The following is a 25,685-nucleotide window of genomic DNA, read 5'->3' as shown; positions in this document are numbered from 1 at the left end:
GATATTAAGGAGTGGTGGAGTAAGTATGTCTATCACGAACCCCTCTACAGAATTTAAAATCCACGCGTCTGCCGTAATCGCAGACCAGGCGTGGGTAAAATATCTCAGACGACCCCCCACCGGAATTTGATCGAGTGTGGTGTAAGGTATACTCACCGGTATAGGGTCTGGATCGAGGGTAGCCGCGTCCCCCGCGTCCGCGCCAGGGTCTGCCTCTGGGAGGAAAAAACGGTGCTGGTTGAGCCACCGGGGTGGAGTAGGCTGGAGCCTGGTACTGGTACTGGGTAGAGTTCCTACCTTGTGGCCTGTAAAAGGTAGCGCGGCCGGCAGAACGGCCTCTACTTCTGCCGGCCCTGTTGAAAACCTTATTGGTTCCGGTACGTCTCACAGAATTTTGAGCCTTGTCTAGGCTAGAAAACAAGCCGACAAACTTGTTGATATCCTTAATGACCATATCCCCAAATAGCATGCCCTCGGCCGATGGGCCGGGTTCAGATTCAGCCAGATGTGAGAGCTGGGGGTCCAGGCGCATAAGGATGGACCTGCGCCGTTCTACGGAGCATGCCGTGTTGGCGGTGCCCGCTAGGCATAGGGCTCTTTGCGCCCAACCTCTCAGTTGTGGTAGATCAACTGCCTGTCCCGAAGTTGCTGCTTGTTCGGACAAGTTGAGGATTTTGGTCAGTGGACCCATAAGATCCAGAACACGGTCTTGTATTGACCGGAAGGACCTCTCAATGCCTTTTTTCTGAAATTTACCTGTTTTAATTAGGTATTTTGTAAGGACCGGGTCTACCTCCGGAGTAGCTACCACTTTTTTAGGCAATGAGGGTCTAGGGCATTCGGCTCTCAGTTTGTTGCGGGCCGTTCTGTCCAGGGACTTCCTGGCCCATAGCTCTACATATTGTGCCACATGTGGCAGGGGTGTCCACTCTCCGGAACGCGGGTGAGTAATCGCGTCCGGGTGGAAAAATGGTTCCCCTAGGGCGTCCAGGAGGACATCGTCCTGCGTGGCAGGATTGGCGGCTGTGTCGGTCGCCGTGGCCCCAGCATCGTGAATGATAGATTCAGAATCTGATAACTCTGATCCCTCAGAAAAGTCAGCCGAGTCCTCAGCAGAGGAATCCTCGTAAGAATCCGGCTTAGCTCTTCTAGGGATTCTATACCCCTTTTGTTGAGTCTCCCTGGGGTCCAGGGGTCGAGCAGATTCAGATAGATGCTGGGGATGGTAGACCGTGGTGGGGGCTACCTGTTGCACACTATTTTCTTCCCCTGCCGGGGAGTCAAGCACCACCAGGGTGTGTTTTCTTTTATGTAAAACTTTTCCCTTTTTCAAAGGTGGTTCACTGCTCTGGGGCGGTGGTGGAGGTATCACAGCGGGTTGCAGAGCCCAAGCGGATGAGGCAGTGGAAGCCAGGGCCGCTTGAATGGACATTTGGATAATGTCCTGCAGTTGTGAGGCACTTAGAGTATGTGAAGTGCCAGTGGGAGAAGTATCTCCATTAAGGGATTGAGGGTTAACTTCAGACATGTCAGCACTAGAGTGATATAGTCTGTATTGATATTACTGGTTTAAGATAGTGCAGGATTAGCACTGTAGTCAGGGCTCTCTGGGATAGATACTGTATTTTACCCTGTGTATCTATTCCTGCAGTATGAATCAGGGCCAGCTAGTACCTGAAGCAATATATATTGATGTCCAGGGCCAGCTAGTTTACCTAAGTAATCCGATTTTGCTAACAATACCTAGCGATCTCAGGCTCCAACCTGTCCTCCCTTCCGTAGGCGCCGAATGGCGACGGAGGGGAGGGGAGCCTGGACTCTCCCAGCGGCCCGGGAACGAAGTCTCGCGAGACTACGGCCGCTGGGCGCTGATTGGACGAGCGCTCGGGAGAGAAGCTCCGCCCCCCCGAGCGCGCGCTCTACGCAGAGAGAACTGAGGGAGACGCGATCTCCCTCAGTATGGCGGCGCTAGATATAGGACACGCTGGTAAAGCCAGCGAAGGGGGGGAACGCACTGGATGACGAGGGAGGGGGTCCCGAGCGCAGGAAAACAGCGCGATAAGCGCGGGGAGATGAAATCCTGTCAGCAAGAATCCACACTGATAGGAACTAATAAAAAGTAAAATAAAATAAAATCTCTCATAGATAAATAAAAACCAAAGGTAAGGGTAAGCAAGGGAATGAAACAGGGAGAAGGAATCCCTGTATATCCCTAGTCAAGCGATATAGTTTCAAATAAAGACAACGATATTGTTTAAAATAATGACAATGATAGAAAGGAGTACTTATCTGATCCTGTGAGCAGAAAGAAAGAGGAACCACCACAAGCAGCCCCCTTTTATGGAGTCCCCCGTTGGGGCGTGGTTAGTGACTATATGGACTGCTGGGGGTGGTAGTTGTTTTAAGTTTTTTACACTGAAGGTTTTAGAAACACTTTCTGCTGTGAGCATTAATAAAGGAAAGATAATGCATAAGATATGAGCCTCCTGTCCGATATATAATCAACAAATACCATACATATGTGGTATCGCTTAGATCATTAGGAACAAGAGAATTTATTTTGAGTTGTCCTTTGTAGTAGGTTGGTGGTAGGTTATTGTAGTAACAATAAATATTCAGCTATATTTTTACCACTTCAGCCCTGGAGGATTTGGCTGCCAAATGACCGTGCCACACGATTCGGCACTGCGTCGCTTTAACTGACAATTGCGCGGTCGTGCGATGTGGCTCCCAAACAAAATTGACTTCCTTTTTTTCCCACAAATAGAGCTTTCTTTTGGTGGTATTTGATCACCTCTGCTTTTTTTGCGCTATAAACAAAAATAGAGCGTCAATTTTGAAAAAAAAGCAATATTTACTTTTTGCTATAATAAATATCTTCCAAAAACAGTTTTTTTCCCTCACATTTATCGCAATAAGCATTTATTGATTGGTTTGTGCAAAAGTTATAGCATCTACAAAATAGGGGATAGTTTTATAGCATTTTTATTAATATATATATATATTTTTTTACTAGTAATAGTGGTGATCAGCGATTTTTATCGTGATTGCTACGTTATGGCGGTCTCATCGGACATCTTTGATGCTATTTTGGGACCATTCACATTTATACAGCGATCATTGCTATAAAAATGCACTGATTACTGTGTAAATTGACTGGCAGGAAAGGGGTTAAGTGTGTCCTAGGGAGTGATTCTGTGTGGGGGTAGGGCTTACTGTGACACAACACTGATCACTGCTTCCGATAAGAGGGAGCAGATGATCAGTGTCCTGTCACTAGGCAGAACAGGGAGATGCCTTGTTTACAAAGGTATCTCCCCGTTTTGTGACCCAATCACGGGACACCGGCGGACACCGAGTCCGAGGGTCCCGCGGGCACGGTCACGGAGACCGCATAGGGGGCACGCCCGCTAGGTGGCAGATTCAAAGCAACGTATATATACATTACTTTGCCTGCCTGTGCTATTCTGCTGACGTATAAGTGCGTGAGGCAGTCGGCAAGCGGTTAAAAAAATTATCTTCAAGGCCGGGCACTCACTGCGCATGCGCAAGCGGTATCTGATTGGACAGGCGATCGCCTGGGACCTGTCACGTGTCCCAGGCGCTTGCCTACAGGGAGGGGCCGCCAAAAGGCGATATGACGTATCGCCTTAGCGGCCCCTGGGCAGAAGGAGGAAGTGGGACAGGATATCCCACTCCTCCTGAAGCTCCCACTCCCCCCCAAAAAAATGACATGCCAAATGTGGCATGTAAGGGGGCAAGGAGTGGATTAAGCGAAAGTTCCACTTTTGGGTGGAACTCCGCTTTAAGTGAATTGGAAACAAGCATAAACTTTAACAAGATACACGGTAGCAAGAAAGAGAGGTTTCATTTTTTGCTAGTTATATGGAAGTTTCTGGCGGGCTGTGGTTTGAAGTAAGGTCATTTTTATAATTGTTATACAATTATATGTTGCGCCAATTTTAAACCTGAATAACAGGAAGTTCTAAGACACCAATGTATTCATGCCAAATCATATATTGCATTTTGAATTGCAACTAGTGTAAGCTCCTGAATTTGTGTTTATCAACTTTCTGTAATTTCCTTTGCAGCGGAAAGAACTAGACAGCAGTACTGGGAGCTAATCAGACATGATTCAGCATAAATGTACTGGAAATGAACATGCACACTGGCTTAAAAATGTTTTGCCTGTAAAAGTCACTCAATGCTATCCTATGTGTCCATGCACATTAGAATGATTACAGGCATATTTTGAGCTCAGATGCAGGAAATAAATCTTCCGGTTGTGTTTTTTTCTGCCAGAAAGCTCCAAACTCCCCTAAAGGCTCCATGCACACTTCAGCTACAGGCATCATTCAGATATCACTATTTTCAGCTGGCGATTCAGTGCACCATAAGAACGATCATAGCGGCAGTTCCGCCGATTGATCGTTCTTATAGGTGACGGGAGCGGATGTACCCCCCTCCCTCCCACCGCCATCGGCCGGCGCCAGATGGGAAGCATAGAGATTTTAGATAACCAGATGGTCACCAGTCATCTCTATGACCGTCGGAGGCCAAGGCGCGGCGTTATGACGTCACACACGGGTACCCGGAAGTAAACAAAGCCGCAACCGCGGCTGTCGGCATGAGATCGGTGTCCATGCCTGTTCGACAGAAGTACGTTTTTTGATCAACTTTTGTCGAATTGTCTTGTTGGAAAATCTTAATGAGCCAACAGCAGCTGCTGATCATTTTTTTCTGACAGCAGAGATTGCTGCATTTCTGGCGGCGGAATTCAAATCGGCGGGTCGGGGGCGTGATTCATTTAAATGAAGCGCGTCCCCGCACCGATTGAACTGCGCATGCTCCGTTTTGAAATTTTTCCGCCGTGCTTTGCGCGAAATGACGTCGCAACTACGTCATTTTTTTAACTTAGACGTGACTTACGTCCATCCCTATTCACGGACGACTTACGCAAAAAAAAAAAAAATCCAATTTCGACGCGGGAACGACGACCATACTTTAACATGGCAAGTCTATCTATACGCCGCAAAATAGCAGCTTTAACTATACGCCAGAAAAAGCCGACTAGAGAGGACGTAAGAGAATGCGACGGCCGTACGTTCGTGGATCGTCGGAAAAAGCTAATTTGCATACCCGACGCGGAAAACTACGCAAACTCCACCCAGCGGGCGCCGAAGTATTGCACCTACGATCCGAAGGCGTACAAAGCCGTACGCCTGTCGGATCGAACCCAGAAGCCGTCGTATCTTGGTTTGAGGATTCAAACTAAAGATACGACGCGGAGTAATTTGAAAGTAAGCCGGCGTATCAGTAGATACGCCGGCGTACTCGCTATGTGGATCTGGCCCAAAGTGTATATTTACCACTTGCTGACTGCTCTATAGCCCAATGACTGCTACAGCGCAGTCATCCAGTTCTGGGGAGACGTCTATTGACTTCGGTTTGCATCTGGCACGCTCTGTAATCCTTTGAACACAGCTAATCACATTTGCGAACCATTTGAATAAAATAAAAAAACATTATTTTTTTTTAACTCACTGTTTACTTTAGAAAAGGGACTGCATTTTATTGTCATTTGATTTTTATAATTTAAGCACTGGATTTTTAATTTGATTCATTTTACATTCAATATTATACACTTTTTTTAAAAAAATTTTTGTCTGTACATGTTTTTTATGTGTTTACACATATATTAGTGTACTAAAGGCTTGTACACACAATCCAACTTTATGATATAAATCTGTTACGGTTTATCCGATCGTGTGTACGCAAGTCCGTCCAACTAAAATCCAGAGTACAAACACTCATGCTCAAAACCAATGCTAAACATCAGACAACAATAGCAGAAGTTTCCCAAAGGGTGGCGGTAAAGAGCTGAAAAACCATGTGGTTTGGTGAATGTTGGCTGAAAATGTTGTGACCTGTGTATGCAGAACAAGTTCACAGCCAAGCGCGCTTTGGACCAAAATACACAGAAAAGTTGGATGGAAGTCCGATCGTGTGTACGAGGCTTTAGATTTAGCGGTGCTCCAACATATCGTTTTATTGAAGCTGTTATAGCTGCAAAGGGTGGGCCAATTTAATATTTAACCCTACGGACTGGGATGCCAATAATGTTCATGTGTGTGTAAAGGCAGGCATCCCAATACTTTTAATATAGTGTGTGTGTGTGTGTATATATAATATATATACAGTTGGCTCCATATATATTTGAACACGGGCACAATTTTAGTTTTTCAGGTATTTACCAAAACATATTCAAGTTATAGTTATATAATGAAAGTGCACACTCAGGTTTAATTTGAGGGTATGTACATCCAAATCGGAGGAAAGGTTTAGAAATTACAGCTCTTAAGATAGGGTTTGACAAATTTGCTTGGAATCTAGTAGCCAGCTAAAAATGTTAGGAGCCAAAAAACGCGCCCCGTCCCACCAAGCTCGCGCGCAGAAGCGAACGCATTCGTGAGTAGCGCCCGCATATGTAAACGGTATTCAAACCACACATGTGAGGTATCGCCGCGATTGGTAGAGCGAGAGCAATAATTGTAGCCCTAGACCTCATTTGTAACTCAAAACATGCAACCTGTAGAATTTTTTAAACGTCGCCTATGGAGATTTTAAAGGGTAAAAGTTTGTCGCCATTCCATGAGCGGACGCAATTTTGAAGCGTGACATGTTGGGTATTAATTTACTCTGCGTAACATTATCTTTCACAATATAAAAAAAAAAATTGGGCTAACTTTACTGTTGTCTTATTTTTTTATTAAAAAAAGTTTATTTTTTCCCCAAAAAAAATGGTCTTGTAAGGCCGCTGCGCAAATACGGTGTGACAGAAAGTATTGCAATGACCGCCATTTTATTCTCTAGGGTGTTAGAATAAAAAATATCTATAATGTTTGAGGGTTCTAATTAGAGGGAAGGAGATGGCAGTGAAAAAACACATTAGAGCTGCTGTTTTTTGCTACTTGTAATGTAATGTAATGTAACCTGTAATGCCAACGGCCACCACAAGATGGCCACTCCTAGATTCCTTCTGCAGGCCTCAGCTTCCTTCTGTGAAGGCCGCAAAGCCGCGGCCTTCTGCAGTCCTCAGCTTCCTTCTGTGAAGGCCGCAAAGCCGCAGCCTCAATTACCGGCTTGCCCACGCCGGCCGGTAATTGAGGCCATGGCTTTGCGGCCTTCTGTTGGCCTCAGCTTCCTTCTGTGAAGGCCGCAAAGCCACGGCCTCAATTCCCGGCTTGCCCACGCCGGCCGGTAATTGAGGCCATGGCTTTGCGGCCTTCTGTTGGCCTCAGCTTCCTTCTGTGAAGGCCGCAAAGCCACGGCCTCAATTCCCGGCTTGCCCACGCCGGCCGGTAATTGAGGCCATGGCTTTGCGGCCTTCTGTTGGCCTCAGCTTCCTTCTGTGAAGGCCACAAAGCCACGGCCTCAATTACCGGCGGGCGCGGGCCCGCTGCGATTGCGCCCCGCGCCGACCGGTAATTGAGGCCGCGGCTTTGCGGCCTTCTGCAGCCCTAAGCTTCCCCAGGCGCCAGGTCACAATTTCTTGTCACAATTGCGACCTGGCGCCCGGATTTTGTCGAGGCCTGTCTTAAGAATAGCCACCCCCCTTTTTCAAGAGACCAAAAGTATTTGGACAATTAAATCAAGCTCTGTTTCATGGCAAGGTGTGGGCTACTCCTTTTGTTATTTCTTCATCAATTAACCACTTAAGGACCGCCACACGCACTTATACGTCGACCGAATGGCACGGACATGCAGATTTGCGTAAACACATTGTAAACACATCACGTCAGTGTAAACACATCTCCCCGTTCTTCCTAGTGACAAGTCACTGATCGTCTGCTCCCTCTCATCAGGAGCAGCGATCGGTGATGTGTCACTCGTAGCCATGCCCCCTAGAATCACTCCCTTAACTCCTTCCTAGCCCCCTAGTGGTTAACCCCTTCACTGCCAGTACAATTTTTACAGTAATCGGTGCATTTTTATAGCACTGATCGCTGTAAAAATGACAATGGTCCCAAAAATTGTGTCAAAAGTGTTCGATGTGTCCGCCATAATGTCGCAGTCACGACAAAAATCGCTGATCGCCGACATTACTAGTAAAAAAAATATATTAATAAAATGCCATAAAACTATCCCCTATTTTGTAGACGCTATAACTTTTGCGCAAACCAATCAATAAACGCTTATTGTGATTTTTTTGGATTTTTTTTATTATTATAATTTTTTTCCTTACCAAAAATATGTAGAAGAATACGTATTGGCCTGAACTGAGGAAAATAATATTTTTTTTTATATATTTTTGGGGGATATTTATTATAGCAAAAAGTAAAAAATATTGAATTTTTGCTCTATTTTTAGTTCAGTTTATAGCACAAAAAAATAAAAACTGTAGAGGTGATCAAATACCACCAAAAGAAAGCTCTATTTGTGGGGAAAAAGGGTCGTCAATTTTGTTTGGGAGCCACGTCGCACGACCGCGCAATTGTCAGTTAAAGCGATGCAGTGCCGAATTGCAAAAAATGCTCAGGTCTTTGGCCAACCAAATTGTCCGGGGATTAATTTGTTAAGCAGGTAAGGCTCCATTCACATCTATGCGACAACGGCGTACGGCGTACGCGGCGTATTTTGCCGTGAGTGTGAAACTTTTTTTTTTTTTTTGACAAAGCATTCCCATTGCTGTCAATGGGCGAACGCCAATGTCGCCTGAAAAAAGGGTCCGGGACTTTTTTTCAGGCGTTCGGCGTCCATGAGATGTGAACCATCTCCATAGACAGCAATGGGAATTCTCCCCTCTAGCGGCAGAAGCGTCCGGCGTCGGGCGTTTTGTCGCATAGATGTGAATGGAGCCTAAAAGGTCTGGAGTTGATTCTAAGACTCCTTTCATACTGGGGCGGTTTTCAAGTGCTTGAGCGCTGGAAATAGTCTCTGATAAGTGCCTGAATACCGCCTCACATTCATTCAAGTGTTACTTTTCACACTGTGTCGTGCTCTTGTGGGAATTTTTTCTGAAAAGTTTCGTACAGCTTCAGCTGCACCCCGGTACCCTTTTTTAGAGCTGGCAGTTGGCTTTCTCATGATAGCAAAAGATGTGGCTAATGACCAGTTCGACCGTTCTCACGAGCAGCGGGAGGGGACCTACCTTAGTTTGTCGCCATTCCACGAGTGCATGAAATTTTAAAGCACAACACGTTAGGTATCTATTTACTCGGTGTAACATCATCATCGTGAAAATATTGGGCTAACTTTACTGTTTTCTTATTTCTTTATTTAAAAAAAAGTGTATTTTTTCTTCAAAAATTGTGTTTGAAAGACTGCTGCGCAAATACTGTGTAACATAAAATATTGCAATGACCGCCATGGTTTCTAGAGTAAAAAAAACCAAAAAAAAATGTTTTTAATGTGTATTAAAATGAATTGTGACTATATGATATAGGGTTGTCCCGATACCACTTTTTTGAGACCGAGTACAAGTACCGATACTTTTTTTCAAGTACTCGCCGTTACCGAATACCGATACTTTTTTGTTAATGTCATGTGACAGTGGCTTTTTTTTTTTTTTTTTTTACAGTGATTTTTTTTTTTTACTATAATTATTTACATTTTATTTTTTAAATTATTTATTGCAATTTTTTTTCATATTTTTCTTTTAATCAGCCCTGTTGGGGGGGGGGTTTTGGTGAGATATTAGGGGTCTTAACAGACCTCTGACATCTCCCCTTTAAGACAGAGAAAGGGACTAGGGATACAGATTCCCCAGTCCCCTTCTCAACAGTCTCAGCTGCGCTGAAAATGAATGGAGAGAAGACAGCCGCTTCTCTTCATTCATAAACTGAAACATTGTAATCACAGTTTACGATGTTTCAGTTATGTGAATGGACAGAGTCAGTAATCACTGACTCTGTCCATTCGGAACAGTATGGAGCCGGATTTACCTGCTCCTACCTCCGCTCTCCATCCTGACAGTTCCAGGGGGTGGAGGAGGAGTACAGAGGGGGAGAGAAACACAGAGGGGTACACGGAGGGAGACGCATACACCGAGGGGGACACGGAGGGAGACGCAAACACAGAGGGGAACACGCCATGTGATCGGTGCTTGTAACTTCCCTACGCACTGATCACCGCTGACTGTAAAAAGTATCGGGTGAAGCATCGGGAGCATTTGCCCGAGTACAAGTATCGATATCGGGACAACCCTAATATGATATACAACTACACACACACATGCATTATGGTTTTACTAACATTTTATTTTAATTGACCTCTCTGTTTTACTCTTTTTTTGTTTTTTTTTGTTTATTTCTTCTAGATGATGAGCTGGTGATAAATCCCAAAGTTTTTCCACATATAAAGCTTGGTGATATTGTAGAAATTGCTCATCCCAATGATGAATATAGGTGAGGAGCATTTATGGTGACCAAGGTGGATACACAGTTATGTAATCCAAGCATTTATAATCTCTGGTCATTTGTCATCCCCTATCCAAAGCAATCAACTGATTTTTATTTATTTTTTCTCTGGGTCAGTGAAGTGGCTTGTCTTTCTACTTCTAGAACCTGATGGTGATAGATAATGAACACGTCCAGTTTAGGGGTTCTTTTGGAAAATAACACCATGTAAAAGATCAGAATGTCTGGTACTTTTATGGAAGATTAGATCTTATTTTAAGTTAATGGTAAAGAGTGATAAAGAAAGAGGACTTTTTCTGTGGCCGTACCTAGAAAAGGCAAGGACAGAGCAAAGGACTAATATCCAGTGTTGTCTATTGCATCTGATTTTTTCTTTTTATTTTTTTCAACCTCATTACTATCTTCTCATGCCTTGCTCTGCACTGTGCCCCTATTGGCACTAGCTGTTTTGGTAGAGAGCACTTTGCATCCTCATGTCATAGCTAATCCACAATGACTGGTGATCTGATAACAGGTAATATTTAAAGTGATTGTAAATGCTCATTTTTAATTATTTTTAAATAACAAACATATCATACTTGCCTCCACTGTGCAGCTCGAACATCCTCTTCTGGGGTCTCTCGGCGGCTCCTCCCCGCATCAGATAATCCCCTAGGAGAAGCGCTCTCCTGGGGGGTTACCTTGCGGGCGCAATGCCGATACGCAGATGCTGGATGCACTGCCCCTTTTTTTTGCCTATAAACTCCCCTAAATGCCTGAGTATACATAGACACACAGGGGTTATTTACTAAAACTGGAGCAGCTCTGCATAGAAACCAATCAGCTTCCAGGGTTTTGCCAAAGCTTAATTGAACAAACTGAGGTTAGAAGCTGATTGCCTACAATGCACGTTGCACCAGATTCTGAGTGCACCTTTTTTGGTAAATCTTCTCCATAGGCTTACATGCGGGCATTTTGAGGCAGGAATTCCAGATGCCCCTAGGAGCCAATACCACTTTGTGGGGAGTAGCTATAGATACATTTTAACTTTGTTTTAATACTTGTATAAAACATTACTTTATAGCTCTAATGTTTCCAGTGAGGAAACATAATGTATGTTTTTATAATAAATTTTGCTCAAAGTGGAAGCAAACTTCCATCTCTTGTTTTTAGCTATAGGTAAGCCTGTAATAAGGCTTATCTGTAGGTAGTGTAAATATCTCCTAAACATGCGCAGTTTAGGAGATATTTAATGTACATGCAACCAGTGACCTCACTGGTGCATGTGCTCTGAAGAAACAGCAACCTGTGCCATTTCTCCAGAGCCCTGTGTCGGGAACAGCGGATCCTGTGGGCATGCATGAGAGTGACATCATCGTGACTCCGGCCAGTCAGAGCGGGTGAAGATGAGACCGCCTACAGTGCTGAGATATGGGCGCTGGAAGAGCTTTGTTTAAGGTAGGTTTAACATAACATGCTAGTATGCGATGCATACTAGCACATTATGACATTACCTTGCTGGTACAAAAAAAAATGTTCAGTGTTTTTACAACTGTCTTTTAGGGGACATTTAAAACAAATTCTCTTACAGTGCATCTTCTATTTCCAGCATTAATAAAAAGTATCAATTAAGTACAATGAGCAATCTTAAACTTTAAAAAGAGACATCCGTGGTGGACTAAAGAGGAGCTCCAGGCTCCCCCCCCAAAAAATTATTAAAAATCATCAAACTTCTGGGTTAGATCACTGCAGCGCTTCTGACCGGAAGTGGATAGTACCAAATGTGGCAGTGAAAAGGGGGGGGGATGCATACAAGCAGAACTTCCCTTTTGGGTAACATTCCGCTTTAAAGCTCCATGCACACTTGCTTTAAAAAACTTTGCTTCTACAGGAGTTTTGTGTTCTGCCTGTAGAAGCAGCTCATTGTTCTCCTATTTGTCCATGTACATTAGGACGTTTAAAATATTGAGCTCAACGTTTAGAGGCAGGAAAAAAACCTTCTGGTTCATGTTCCTGATTGGAACCACGGGCAGAAAAAACGTAAAACCCTCCCAAACGCGCCTAAACTTTGTACAAAAAATTTTTTTTTTAATCCCAGTGTGCATGGAGTCTAATAGAAGTAGAAAGAAAAGCTGGATGCATCTACCTTTCAGGGCAATTAGGCAGGTTTTTTTCACTGTAGACTAAACCTTTCTGATTGGTTGCTTAGTGCAACTGTTTACACTTCTTAACAAAATAAGACTAATAGCAATAGAAATGATCTCTGAACTGGTTTTGTTGCTTCTTATTGTATTGCACTTGTGATGCCGCGTACACACGATAATTTTTCGGGTTGTAAAAAACAACGTTTTAAAAAAATGTCATTTAAAAAAATTGTGTGTGGGCTTCAGAGCATTTTTCGGGTTCTGAAAAACGACAAAAAAAAAATTCGAACATTTCGAATTTTCAGAACGTTTTAAACAATGTCGTTTTTCGGGTTGTAAAAAATGATCGTGTGTGGGCTTTAACGACGTGAAAAACCCGCGCATGCTCAGAAGCAAGTTATGAGACGGGAGCGCTCGTTCTGGTAAAAAGAAAAGTGCGAATCGTCTTTTACTAACACAAAATCAGCTAAAGCAGCCCAAAGGGTGGCACCATCCGCATGGAACTTCCCCTTTATAGTGCCGTCGTACGTGTTGTACGTCACCGCGCTTTGCTAGAGCATTTTTTTTCCACTATCGTGTGTAGGCAAGGCCGTTTTAATGATGAAGTTAAAAAAAAACATGTTTTTTCTAGAGGCTGAAAAACAACGTTTTTTAACAAAACAAAAACAAGGATAAATAATAATAAAAAAAGGGAGAACATAGACAATAGCTTTACACAGGTCCTCATTTTGTATTTTGACAGCCCTCTGTTATTGCAAGTGAAATCACTGAAGGAAGATTTACAGAAAGGTAATCTCTATATGACTTGCTTATACCTCAGTATTATCCCATTTTGGTCATTCCTTGCTTCTGTAGCCAACTAACCTGTCACTTTCTGTGCAGAAACTGTCAGCATTGATCAGACCGTGGCTCAAGTTTTTCGCCTTAGGCCGTACCAGGATGTTTATGTTAACGTAGTTGCCCCAAAGGTAAATTCATAGACTCCTTATCTTTTATTCTGCCTTTAAATATTATAATACTGTACTTTGATTACTTGGATGTTGCATGGAAACATGCTTATTTTTTCCTACTTGTACTAACGATTAGGAGTGTCTACATTAGTTAAATTCTATCTTCCAGTGCAACAAAAGCAGTGCCCCACCATATCTGGATGAATATTCTGTGTCCCCTTATGCTGATTGGGTATGCCTATTTTCCTCCAGCACACTTTGTGTGATAAGTTTATAAACTATAAATGGCCAAAAAAGTGCCAACCTCATGGCATATATGAGGAAAGTAGTAATACTACTCAGATTTCTTGTTAATGAAACTGTAAAAGGAAGGGAAATCATTTGTATAGATGATGCAGTTAACAATAAGGCTCCATGCACACTGAAGCTGATAAACTGTAGTTTATTGGTGTTTTGGGCTTTTTTTTAAAAAGCCCATAAACTGAACTCTATGTTAGCCTATGTGCCCATGCACACATGGGCGTTTTTTAGTGTTGAGCTTTGGAGTTTATTGGCTTTTTTCTGAACGCCCGAAATTTGCGTTCAAAGAAAGAAAGGGTTGGGACTTTAAATGAGATGCGTGTTGATGCAAACAGTATGCATAAGTAAATAAATAAAGTTGTATAGCGTAATAACCAGGCTCAAACTTACCAACCAAATTGCAAGCCGAATTCAACTGTCTAACTTAGTATGTTAAAAGCAGAGGATTGGTTGCACACATTTGCAAATATATGGATAAGCCACAGGCCGCTTACAAGGCTCTCTGCATTCCTGTGGTCCTAACTAAACTTTTCTAGTTTCCTCAATGGAGGCATACAAGTGCTAATGAGTAGATGGAGAGCAGGTGACTAGGGGTGTGTGTCACCAGCCAGCCTCCATCTAAAATAGGTGTAGCAATAATGAGCACTGGAAAAAACGCATAAGGGTAAATGTATAAGCATCAAAATCGCATCTCCATCCCTATTGGTAAACATGGAACTGGGTTTGGGACTTTGAATGAGGCATGTGAATAACACATGCCTCCATCCCTGAAAGTTGAAAGAAAGAAAGGGTTGGGACTTTAAATGAGATGCGTGTTGATGCAAACAGTATGTATAAGTAAATAAATAAAGTTGTATAGTGTAATAACCAGGCTCAAACTTACCAACCAAATTGCAAGTCGAATTCAACTGTCTAACTTAGTATGTTAAAAGCAGAGGATTGGTTGTGTTCAAAGTGACGTTTTTCGGTGGGGAAAAACGCAAAACACCAAAAAAAGCTCAAAAACGCCAGCGCCAACGTTTTTTGTCCATTTGAAAAAAAATAAAAAGCTAAAAAACGCTACACTGAAAAACGCTATTAAAAGCTATTGCAAAACGCTAAAAAACGTTGAAAGGCTCCCTGCAAAGCTACTGGCGTTTTTTTTATAGCTTTTTTTTAGCTTCAGTGTGCATGGAGCCTAAAGAGAAGATGCCTATTTTGTGTTTATATGTTTTTAGGATGCGACACTTGATCTCGTGGAGCTGACTTTTAAAGATCAGTACATAGGACGAGGGGACATGTGGAGACTGAAAAAAAGCTTGGTGAGTTGTGAAAGTAGCAAACTCGCGAAAATATACTTTGTTTTTCTTAACCATTAGGCCTGGTTCACGCTAGTGAAGTTTCAGATGCGACTTGAGTTGCACAGAATCCCATAGCAAGGGATATCATTTTGTTTTCAAAGGTGTCCATTCACATCAATGCGACTCATGAAACGATTTTGGAAAATGTTCCTGTACTTCCAGTGTGATTTTGGCCCACTAGGATATACTAACCTTATCAAAGTTTCATCCACGTAGCACTACATAATCGCACTGAAAGTCAGATCAAAATTGTATCACAGCGGTGTGAACCTAGCCTTAATACTGTTTGATAGAAAAATATGACTCTGCCATAATAAATTATGAACAACCCTTTCATTTCCAGGTGAGCTCCTGTGCGTACATTACTCAAAAGGTGGAATTTGCTGGGATCAGGTAAGCTGGCTTTCCTTTTGCATGTGGAACCTTGGACCATTTAAGCAGGGTATACACGTGGATTCTTTTTTGTTTAACCAACGGTTGAATGGAAAAAATTCACAGATCCCCGTATCAACACAAACAACATTGATGCAAGGATCTCCCCCTTGTCTTTAGAATATACTGATCAGTGTGGCTGCAAGCGCTAAACGAATGCTGATTTTCCAGCATGACTGTTGGACAGAAGCCAGTTGTCAGACTAGTTGCTGTTAGACAGCGGTACATACATACCTGTTGAACCAGCCGACTTTCGGTACATGTATACCCAGCTTTGAGTGAACTACATTCTTCCTCTCTTCCTCATGATTCCTGTCTAGTGGAATCAAAAGCTTAAGTTTAATTTTTATTACCATTAACTTTAAATTGTTGTTCAATTTAAATATTCTCAACAGTAATCTCTATATGCTGCAGTCTGATGGCGTGTAACTTTGACTATTACATTTGGCTATATGGGTAATCTGGGTGTACAAGGAAGATAAAACTACTATTATTTATTATATTATTACCGTATTTATCGGCGTATATCGCGCACTATTTTCCCCTTAAAATAAGGGGAAAATCGTGGGTGCGCGATATACGCCGATAGCCGCTTCCCGCGCTCAGTTTGAAATCCTGCGCCGACATATACCGAGTGCAGTACACTCGGGTACATTCGGCCAGGCTCGGCTTCGCTCGTGCTCACTCATAAACGTCACAGAGCGTGAGCGACGCCAAGCCTTGCCGAATGTACCCGAGTGTACTGCACTCGGTATATGTCGGCGGAGGCGTTCGAACTGAGCGCGGGAAGCGGGGACTCGACTTGAGGCGCGCGCTGGAGAAGACGGGAGGACACCATCGAGGCCACAGACGGACGCCGGACCGGACGATGGACGCTGGGAAGACACCAAAGCTGTAAGTAATGAAATCATATAACATTTTTTTTTACAGGAATTTCGGGGGCAACTTTAGGGGTGTGCGGTATACGTGGGAGCGCGTTTTACCGCGATAAATACGGTATTTATATCACTATATATGCCTAGATCTAATGAGAATCGGTGGGAAGACAAGATTCACCAGCTGATCAGCAGCTCGTTGCCTGGTTATTTCATGCACAGCACTGTGTTTCAGAGCCTTTGTTCACCTTTATGATGAGTAGGGTTATTGTTCACATATTGTACTGCAGAGTACATGGGTGTACACAGGGATGCAGGCCTATTTTTCAACTGCTAATGTATGCTGTAGTCCTGACTTGTTATGTGTGTGAATGATATAGAGATGACCAGAAGCTGCCAACTATGCACACAAATGAAAAAGCAAGCTCTAAAATGTGCATCTGCCTAATCAGACCAGTTAACATCCGCTTCAGCATCTCTGCACACATTTATCAGAAGAGGCCGATGTCTCCCTTCATTCAGCCTGTGTGTAGGGGGTTTTACAATGACTTGTCCCAACACAGCGTGAGTTATACTTCATCAACATACAATGCAGGAAGGCGGTTTCTAAATGTTAACCTGTTTGTCAGGACAGTGTTTAAATCTAGTTTACAGCTGATAATGAAGTAATGCAAACATAGTACAGACAGGTGTAATCATGGTAAATTACACTATACTCCCTAGCCACATTCTAAATGTTGCAAAGCAGGGAGAGCATGAATGGAATGTTAAAAGTGACACTAAAGGTTCAGCTTTTTTTTTTAAATAACAAACCTCCACTGTGCAGAGTGGCCTCGATTGTCCTCTTCTGGGGTCCCATTGTGGCTCTCGCGGCTCCTCCCCGCAATAGATAACCCCCTCTGGGAAGCTCTTTTCCGATGGGGTTATCTTGCGGGCGCTCTCCCGTGTCATACACTTGGCGTCCATAGCCGCTGAGTGTATGACTCGAGCCCCGCCCCCAGTGGCCGCGTCATTGTATTTGATTGACAGCAGCGGGAGCCAATGGCTGCACTGCTATCAATCTATCCAATGAAGAGCCGAGAAGCCGTGGAGAGAGCGAAGTGGGATAGCGTCCATGGAAATTCAGGGCTCAGGTAAGTAAAACGGGGGGGCTGGGGGGCAGGGCAGTGCGAGGTGTTTTTTCACCTTAATTTTCACCTTAATGCATTTCACCTTAATGGCCGCGATGGCCGCCGGGCACCCACGATTGACCAGTAACTGAGCAGGGGAGTGGAGCTCTGTGGGTAAACACAGAGCTACACGTCCTGTCAGGGAGAGAGGAGACCGATCTGTGTCTCTTGTACATAGGGACACAGATCGGTCACCTCCCCCAGTCACCCCCCTCCCCCCACAGTTAGAACACACCCAGGATACACATTTAACCCCTTCCCCGCCTCCTAGTGGTTAACCCCTTCCCTGCCAGTCACATTTATACAGTAATCAATGCATATTTATAGCACCGTTCACTGTATAAATGTGAATGGTCCCAAAAATGTGTCAAAAGTGTCCGATGTGTCCGCTATAATGTCGCAGTCCCGAAAAAAAAAACGCAGATTGGAAGTGCAGTCACTGTAGATCTGAAATGAGGGGAAGCTCTGCTGGTTGTATTATCCAATCATGTGCAAGCTAAAATGCTGTTTTTTATTTTCCTTGCATGTCACCCTCAGATCTACAGCGACTGTACTTTCAAGTGCACTAGTAGTGCAAAGTGGATTTGCCTTTAGTAAATAACCCCCACTGTGTTCTCTGAATATTGAAATGATGACATATCACAACCTAGTATTATCTTCTTGATGGCAGAGCACAAGCTGGAGAATTATGGGTAAAGAGTGAAAAGGTGACCTGTGGATACATTAGTGAGGACACGCGGGTGTGTATACATTTTTATACCTTTTATAACATTCATTTGTTTGAGTTCATGTCATGATTCTACATTGCCTCTCTCTCTCTTCTTAGGTCGTGTTTCGTTCTACTTCTGCCATGGTGTATATATTTATACAGATGAGTTGTGAGATGTGGGACTTTGATATTTATGGTAATGGTTATGTTACTTTAGATCAGCTTTTCTAAACTTTTTTTTAACCCGGGCTCTTTCACATGGAGCGCCCGTTCAGGTCCGCCTGTCAGTTTTTTTTGCGGACCTGAACGGGCGCTCCGTGTCCTCTATGGAGCAGCGGATGTCAGCGGTGACATGCCCGCTGACATCAGACCCGCTCCGATCCGCTAAAGTGTGACGGAGGAAAAACCTACTTTTCCATCCGTCTATCGGATCGGGTGAACATGGACATACGATCCGTGTTCATCCGATCCCCCCATAGGGGAGAGCGGAGAAAAGACAAGGCGGTCCCTGCACAGTGTACGGGGACCGCCCTGTCATCCGCCGGCTCAGCGGGGAACAACGGAGCGATCCCCGCTGAGCAAGTGGAGGTGCACGGGGCGGATCTCCAGGAAAACTTCTAAATTTACAAATGTAATAGATACAAGGAAGCTTTTTACTTGGATTTGTATTTCTGTACATCTATTCCTGAGATTTTTACACAGCCGTGCCAAACAGCACAGCCAGCCTGCAAACCTGATATAACTTTTTACTGCAGTTGAAGTGTATATAAAAGCCTTGTTTTAATTTTGGATAGAGCAGGGATAGAGTTAGAACCCCTGTCAGATTCATTATTTTCTGTCCGTGTTCAGATGGGGAGATTTTGCTTCACTTTCAGCCCTGGAGATGCAAAAAAAAGCAAGAAAAAAATTTCCTGAGGTGAAGTTATTTCCTTTCTTAGTTGTCATCAGAACAGACCCCCCCCCAATCGGAAGATTTACCCTTACCTCTTGTTTTAGTGACAACTCAAAATGTGGGATTTCCAGTCTCTCTCTATCACAGTGAGCAATGTCACATGTCATAGGCAGCAATAAAAACTTGACAGGGAGTTTTAATGCTTACCCACTCCATCAAACACAGCAAAGCTTGACTATACATACACTTTTAAGTTAATCTCTAGCTTTATGGAAAGTTTTAAGGGGTTTGTAAAGGTACCATTTTTTTCCTAAATAGCTTTCTTTACCTCAGTGCAGTCCTCCTTCACTTACCTCATGCTTCGATTTTGCTTTTAAATGTCCTTATTTCTTCTGAGAAATCCCCACTTCCTGTTCTTCTGTCTGTAACTACACACCGTAATACGAGGCTCTCTCCCTGGTGTGGAGTGTCGTGCTCGCCCCCTCCCTTGGACTACAGAAGAGTCAGGATGCTCTCTACGTTGCAGATAGAGAAAGGAGCTGTGTGGTAGAGAGTGTCCTGACTCTCCTGTATTCCAGGGGAGGGGTGTGCACGAAACTCCACACCAGGGAGAAAGCCCTGTATTACTGTGTGGAGTTACAGACAGAAGAACAGGAAGTGAGGATTTCTCAGAAGAAATAAGGACATTTAAAAGCAAAATTGAAGGATGAGGTAAGTGAAGGAGGACTGCACTAAGGTAAAGGAAGCTATTTAGGAAAACAAATTGTACCTTTACAACCCCTTTAACTTGCTAGCCTGCAGCCCAGACCTTTCACCAATTGAAAATATTTGGTGTATCTTTAAACTAAAAATACCACTGTATAGTTTAACCCCTTGACTCGGACATAACACCTATATGTGGCCTCACTGGACTGGGCTAATGTTTTACCTTTACAACCCCTTTAACTTACCTTCACTTGCTGTCTTGATCTGCCATGCACTGGTGAATGTCATTCTGGTAATCAAGTATCCAGACAATTCACAAAGTTGTCCTTCCCTATGTTACAGGCAGAGTGAACTGCACTTACCAGTTTGATTGGTAAGACTGTGACATTCATTTATACCAGCAATGGGGCTGTAATATTACAGTTTACAAACCTGTCTAGCTGTGCTGTTGGTGCATCCACAGTTCAATAAAACAAATTATTATATTGATTTAAAATGTCACTGGAGTTTCTTCTTCATGTCTGGGTTGGGCCATTGGCTGGAAGAAGTGTTGGATGTTTGAACTTTCATTGTCAATCTCCAAACAGATATTGGAGAGAGCAGATTGTGGCCCGTAGCATTCATATTGACCACGGTTTAAAAAAAATGCATTAGATATTTGAACAGAATTAAGTCTTGTTCCTATTATCTGCATTGAAAACCTGAGCACAGCTGAATCCCCTGTAACCAACATTGTTGTAATTTTCTGCATGTTGAGCCGTTTATTTACAATCTTATGTCCAATAACGGCAGTCATGTAAAATTGTCTTTTATTTGCAGGTGACCTTTACTTTGAAAAAGCTGTGAATGGATTCTTAGCTGATTTATTTAACAAATGGAAGGTAAATGTCTTGTAATATTTTATTACAAGTGTCTTATTGTTTTTATCAAACAGGGTAAATGTTATACAGCATTGATCCAAAATACAAATGGAAGCATATGTCAACCGGGTGGTGTCAAGTCTAGTGCTTTGAGGTTTGTGATTAGCATTACCAGCAATCTTATCTAAGCAGATAAGACTATACTGTATAATTGTGAGTCTGGAGTCCTTTCACACGATCGGCCCGCTCCGATCCGCCTCTCCGTTCTTCAGACGGATCCGATCAGACCACCCAGTAACTTCTATGGGCAGGTGGATGTCAGCAGAGATGTGTCCGCTGACACCCACCTGCCATCCGGTCGGACAAGATCCGCTCAAAACAGATGGCTGGCGATACATTTGCCATCCATCCAGCGGATCGGATGGGATTGGATGAAAACAGACAGTTGTTTTCATCGGATCTCCCCATAGAAAACAGCGGGGCTCTGACAGGTCTATCCCTGCACAGTGAGCGGAGAGGGACCCGTCATTGGCATGCTCAGCGGGGATCAACGCAGCGATCCCCCACTGAGCAAGCAAAAGTCAGTCTGGGGGATCGGCTCTGTGTGAACCCAACCTTAAAAAGGAGAAAGAAGTAAGGGGATGGGGGATAAAGAGAGAAACAGCCCTCCCTATTTTTGTATATTAAGCCTTTAGGTTAAAAATGATCGATTGGATTGTAAGCTTGTCGTGATATCAATCCAGAGGGCTAGTAAATGAAAAAAGGAAAGGATTTCCGCTACTTCCGACCAGCCCAGGTGAACAGACGATAAAGAGCGGCCTCCGCCTATATGTCTCCACCGAACACTAGCCGAAGGGAGAGAACAGTGATGAAGGATGAAAAACAGGTGCCAACTAGCTAGGAGCAATCAGAATTAAAGCTACAGTGGAAAGCAAATGTATGAACAACAAATATAAGCAAGTGTCGTTATACACCTCAAAAACAAATAAATAAAAAGTGAGATGTGGATCGTTGGATGTGGCTTTCTATTTTGCTGGTGCATGTGTTTTTGATTTACAATTTAAATTTTAATTAATTCTTCTGTTTGCCCAGGAGAAGAACTGCAGTCATGAAGTGACAGTTGTACTTTTCTCTAGAACATTTTATGATGCCAAATCTACAGGTATGTTATATTTTTTTGCATGCATTTAGAAGTGATTGTAAAGAGAAAATTAAAACAAAAATACAAAGATAGAAGATTGGGGCTGCCCTCGTCTTCTACCACAAGTAGTTAATTGTAGTTTGTTAAGCTGTAGCCCCTACATCCTGTAACATTCCTGTTCTCTGTTTTTAGATGAATTTCCTGAATCTCATCGGTCCAATGCTACAATCATCCAGGATCACAAGGGCAGATTCTATGAAGATTTCTATAAGTATAAACGCATGTCTTTTATGTACTGCAACACACTTTTTTTAAATGCAAACAAGCACATTAACTGCTTGCCGACCCACCGCCGTGGTTATACGGCGGCAGGTCGGCTCTGCTGGGCGAGATCACGTAGGTATACGTCCTCTCGCTGTTCAGCCAATAGGGGCGCGCATGCCCCCCAGCTCGTCCCTGATGCTGACGCGCGTGCCCGGCGGGCACGATCACCGCTGGGCACCCGCGATCGCTCGTTACAGAGCGAGAACCGGGAGCTGTGTGTGTGTAAACACACAGCTCCCGGTCCTGTCAGGGGGAAAAATGACTTATCGTCTGTTCATACAAATGTATGAACAGCGATCAGTCATTTCCCCTAGTCAGTCCCACCCCCCCCTTCAGTTAGAACACACCCAGGGAACATAATTAACCCCTTTCTCACCCCCTAGTGCTAACCACTTCCCTGCTATTGGCATTTTTATAGTAATAAATGCATTTTTATAGCACTGATCGCTATAAAAATGCCAATGGTCCCAAAAATGTGTCAAAAGTGTCCGAAGTGTCTGCCATAATGTCGCAGTACCGATAAAAATCGCTGATCGCCGCCATTACTAGTAAAAAAATGCCATAAAACTATCCCCTATATTGTAAACACAATCAATAGACGCTTATTGCGATTTTTTTTTAACAAAAAATATGTAGAATACGTATCGGCCTAAACTGAGGAAAAAAAATGTTTTTTTTATATATTTTTGGGGGGATATTTTATTATAGCAAAAAGTTAAAAATATATATTTTTTTTAAAAAATTGTCGCTCTATTTTTGTTTATAGCGCAAAAACTAAAAACCGCAGAGGTGATCAATTACCACCAAAAGAAAGCTCTATTTGTGGGAAAAAAAGGACGCCATTTTTTTTTTGGGAGCCATGTCGCACGACCGCGCAATTGTCAGTTAAAGCGACGCAGTGCCGAATCGCAAAAAGTGGCCCGGTCATTGACCAGCAATATGGTCCAGGGCTTAAGTGGTTAACCACTTGCTGACCTCAATATGAATATATACGTTGCTGTTTGCAAGTGGTTTACTGGGAATATGGCTGAGGATATCTGCCATAACCCCGGTACAATTTTTTTTAGCAGACAGCAGGCTTTCTCATGAAACTGGTACGAGTGGCTCATGAGCTGCTGCTGGCCGGTGCTTCTCGGGCTTACCATTACCGCTGGTTCCCCGAGAACGATCCGATGGTGTGGCCATCTGCTCCCATAGGCAATCAAAGGGTTAAAGCGGAGTTTCTCCCAAAAATGGAACTTCCACTTTTCCGGTCCCCCCCCCGCCCTCTGGTGTCACATTTGGCAACTTTCAGGGGGGAGGGGGGAGCAGATACCTGCAGTATTTGTAGATGCTGACTTAAAAAAAATTAAATAAATGGCGGACCTCCGCTTTAACACTCTTTGATCGACTGTATGGCCTTGGAGGACCGGAGCCACGTTATGACGTCACTTCCGGTCCAGGCTGGAAGAAAAAATACTTAAAGCGAAAGATCAAAAAAAAGTTTTAATCTTTTTGTTTTTAAAGGGAAAGAAGAGGTTTGGGGTCTTTTTGACCCCAGATCTCTTCATAAGGGGCACCTGTTATCCTTTTTTCTACTAAAAGTGGTGATTACATTCCTTGTAATAGGAATAAAAGTGATAAAAAAAATGTAAATCGATCCAATCCCTCCATGCTTTTGCGCAGAATCGAATGCATTCGTAAGTCGCGCACGCATATGTACACAGTATTTGAACAACACGTGAGGTATTGCCGCAAACATTAGAGCGAGAGCAATAATTCTAGTGCTAGACCTCCACTGTAACTCTAAACAGGTAACCTGTAAAAGCATACAAGTCGTCGCCAATGGAGATTTTTAATTACCGTATATTGTCGCCATTTCACGAGTGTGCACAATTTTAAAGTGTGACATGTTGGGTATGTATTTACGCAACGTAACATAATCTTTCACATTGTACAAAAAAATTGGGGTACCTTTTGTGTTTTGTTTAATTCATTAAAGTATATTTTTCCCCCAAAAAATTGCATTTGCAAAACTGTTGCGCGAATACCGTGTGACATAAAAAATTGCATTGTTCACCATTTTATTCCCTAGGGTCTCTGATAAAACAATGTATAATGTTTGGGGGATATAAGAAATTTCATAGCAAAAAATACTGATTTAAACAAAGTGCCAGAAAAAGTCTGGTTGGCAAGTGGTTAATAAACCGTAATATGTAAAACAAAAAAAAAAGTTAGTAATAAGCACAAATATGCACAAGAAATTATCCATATTTGCACTGACTTTGCCTTTTTGCCTCCTGTATTATAAGCAATAGCTTGCATTACTGTGTCTGTTTTTGGTTGAATCAGGGTGGTTGTGCAGAATGAGAGACGAGAAGAATGGACATCACTCTTGGTGACTATAAAGAAGCTGTTCATCCAGTACCCAGTGCTTGTGAGACTTCAGAATGCAGGCAAGTGGGTTTATGTAGGTTTGTAGGCTCCCCCTCCATGATGTGTATAAACCCCAATACAGAAAAGAGAATATGTGTGTGTGTGTGTGTGTGTGTGTGTGTGTGTATATAAAACTAGGCATCTGATACACACAGAAGTGTCAGATGCTGAAGATATTTCAACAGTCTTGAGTGAAGAATGGTGGTGTAGACAGACAGGCATTATGAGTATCCTTTTACTTTGCAGGCAGAGTATTTAACCTTACAAACAAATGGCCAGTTCCCTCATCTATAACTGGCCTTTGCAGCATGGAGCACAGCATTGTACACAATTGCCTTGTAAAACAACCTATTAAGTGATCACGTTCTCTTTGTTCTCAGCTGCATAAGAGCTGGGGGAGGAGAAGCAACAGCACATTGAGCTTCCCAGTGAATGCCTGTGTAACAGGGGAGTGTCAGGACAAGTCTGATCTTTGGAGGAGAGCAGGCTGAGCTTCCAGCATAGCTAGAGAACTGACCATGGCGTGTGCTACTGCTTAGTGTGGTCAGTTTTTAATAGGAAAGCCGAGGGACTGGCAGGAACATCAGGAATTTCACACAAAGGAAGCATACAAAGAGAACAGGAGACTTTCTTATAGAAGTACATGGTACAGCAGGCACATACAGTATCAGGGACATGACATGTTGGGATAATAAACACTTCAACCCTTTGAATACTTTTTTTGTCAGGTAAATATAAAATTATGGATATGAATATTTCATATTTACATATCCTTCTGGCAAGTGGTGCCCTACTCTGCTTTTTTTATTTGCTTACCAGGCTATCCTTAGGCAAGAAATAGGTGACTATTCTTTTTGCGATCAGCGAGTGAGTGGGTTAATCAAAAAAAAAAATGTATTTCTCCATCCACACAAGCAAGGTTGCAGTGTAATTGTATTCTGGTAGCAAGGTTCCTCTGCTGTCAGACTACACTCATCAGCCGCTGTAGCAAACGGTATTTAGAAGCTTTGTTGAACAATGACACAGGAGGAG

At 43.1% G+C, this 25,685-nt stretch overlaps 1 protein-coding gene across 6 annotated transcripts in view; it reads left to right on the top strand.

Moving 5' to 3' along the window:
* Window positions 1-25,685, top strand: part of DEPDC5 (DEP domain containing 5, GATOR1 subcomplex subunit) — a 127,576-nt gene that overhangs the window by 17,853 nt on the left and 84,038 nt on the right. For all 6 annotated transcript variants that reach the window (XM_040349692.1, XM_040349708.1, XM_040349699.1 and 3 more), the window contains exons 3-13: window positions 10,319-10,406; window positions 13,284-13,330; window positions 13,424-13,509; window positions 15,009-15,092; window positions 15,475-15,524; window positions 18,278-18,347; window positions 18,434-18,512; window positions 20,733-20,794; window positions 21,866-21,935; window positions 22,107-22,185; window positions 24,570-24,673. In XM_040349692.1, coding sequence (XP_040205626.1) covers window positions 10,319-10,406; window positions 13,284-13,330; window positions 13,424-13,509; window positions 15,009-15,092; window positions 15,475-15,524; window positions 18,278-18,347; window positions 18,434-18,512; window positions 20,733-20,794; window positions 21,866-21,935; window positions 22,107-22,185; window positions 24,570-24,673 — 819 coding nt within the window. The remainder of the gene's footprint in view (window positions 1-10,318; window positions 10,407-13,283; window positions 13,331-13,423; window positions 13,510-15,008; window positions 15,093-15,474; window positions 15,525-18,277; window positions 18,348-18,433; window positions 18,513-20,732; window positions 20,795-21,865; window positions 21,936-22,106; window positions 22,186-24,569; window positions 24,674-25,685) is intronic.

The sequence above is a fragment of the Rana temporaria genome, chromosome 1 (assembly GCF_905171775.1).
Source record: "Rana temporaria chromosome 1, aRanTem1.1, whole genome shotgun sequence".
NCBI lineage: Eukaryota > Metazoa > Chordata > Amphibia > Anura > Ranidae > Rana > Rana temporaria.
The sequence above is the reverse complement of the archived record's forward strand: the minus strand, read 5'-3'. Positions and strand labels throughout refer to the sequence as shown.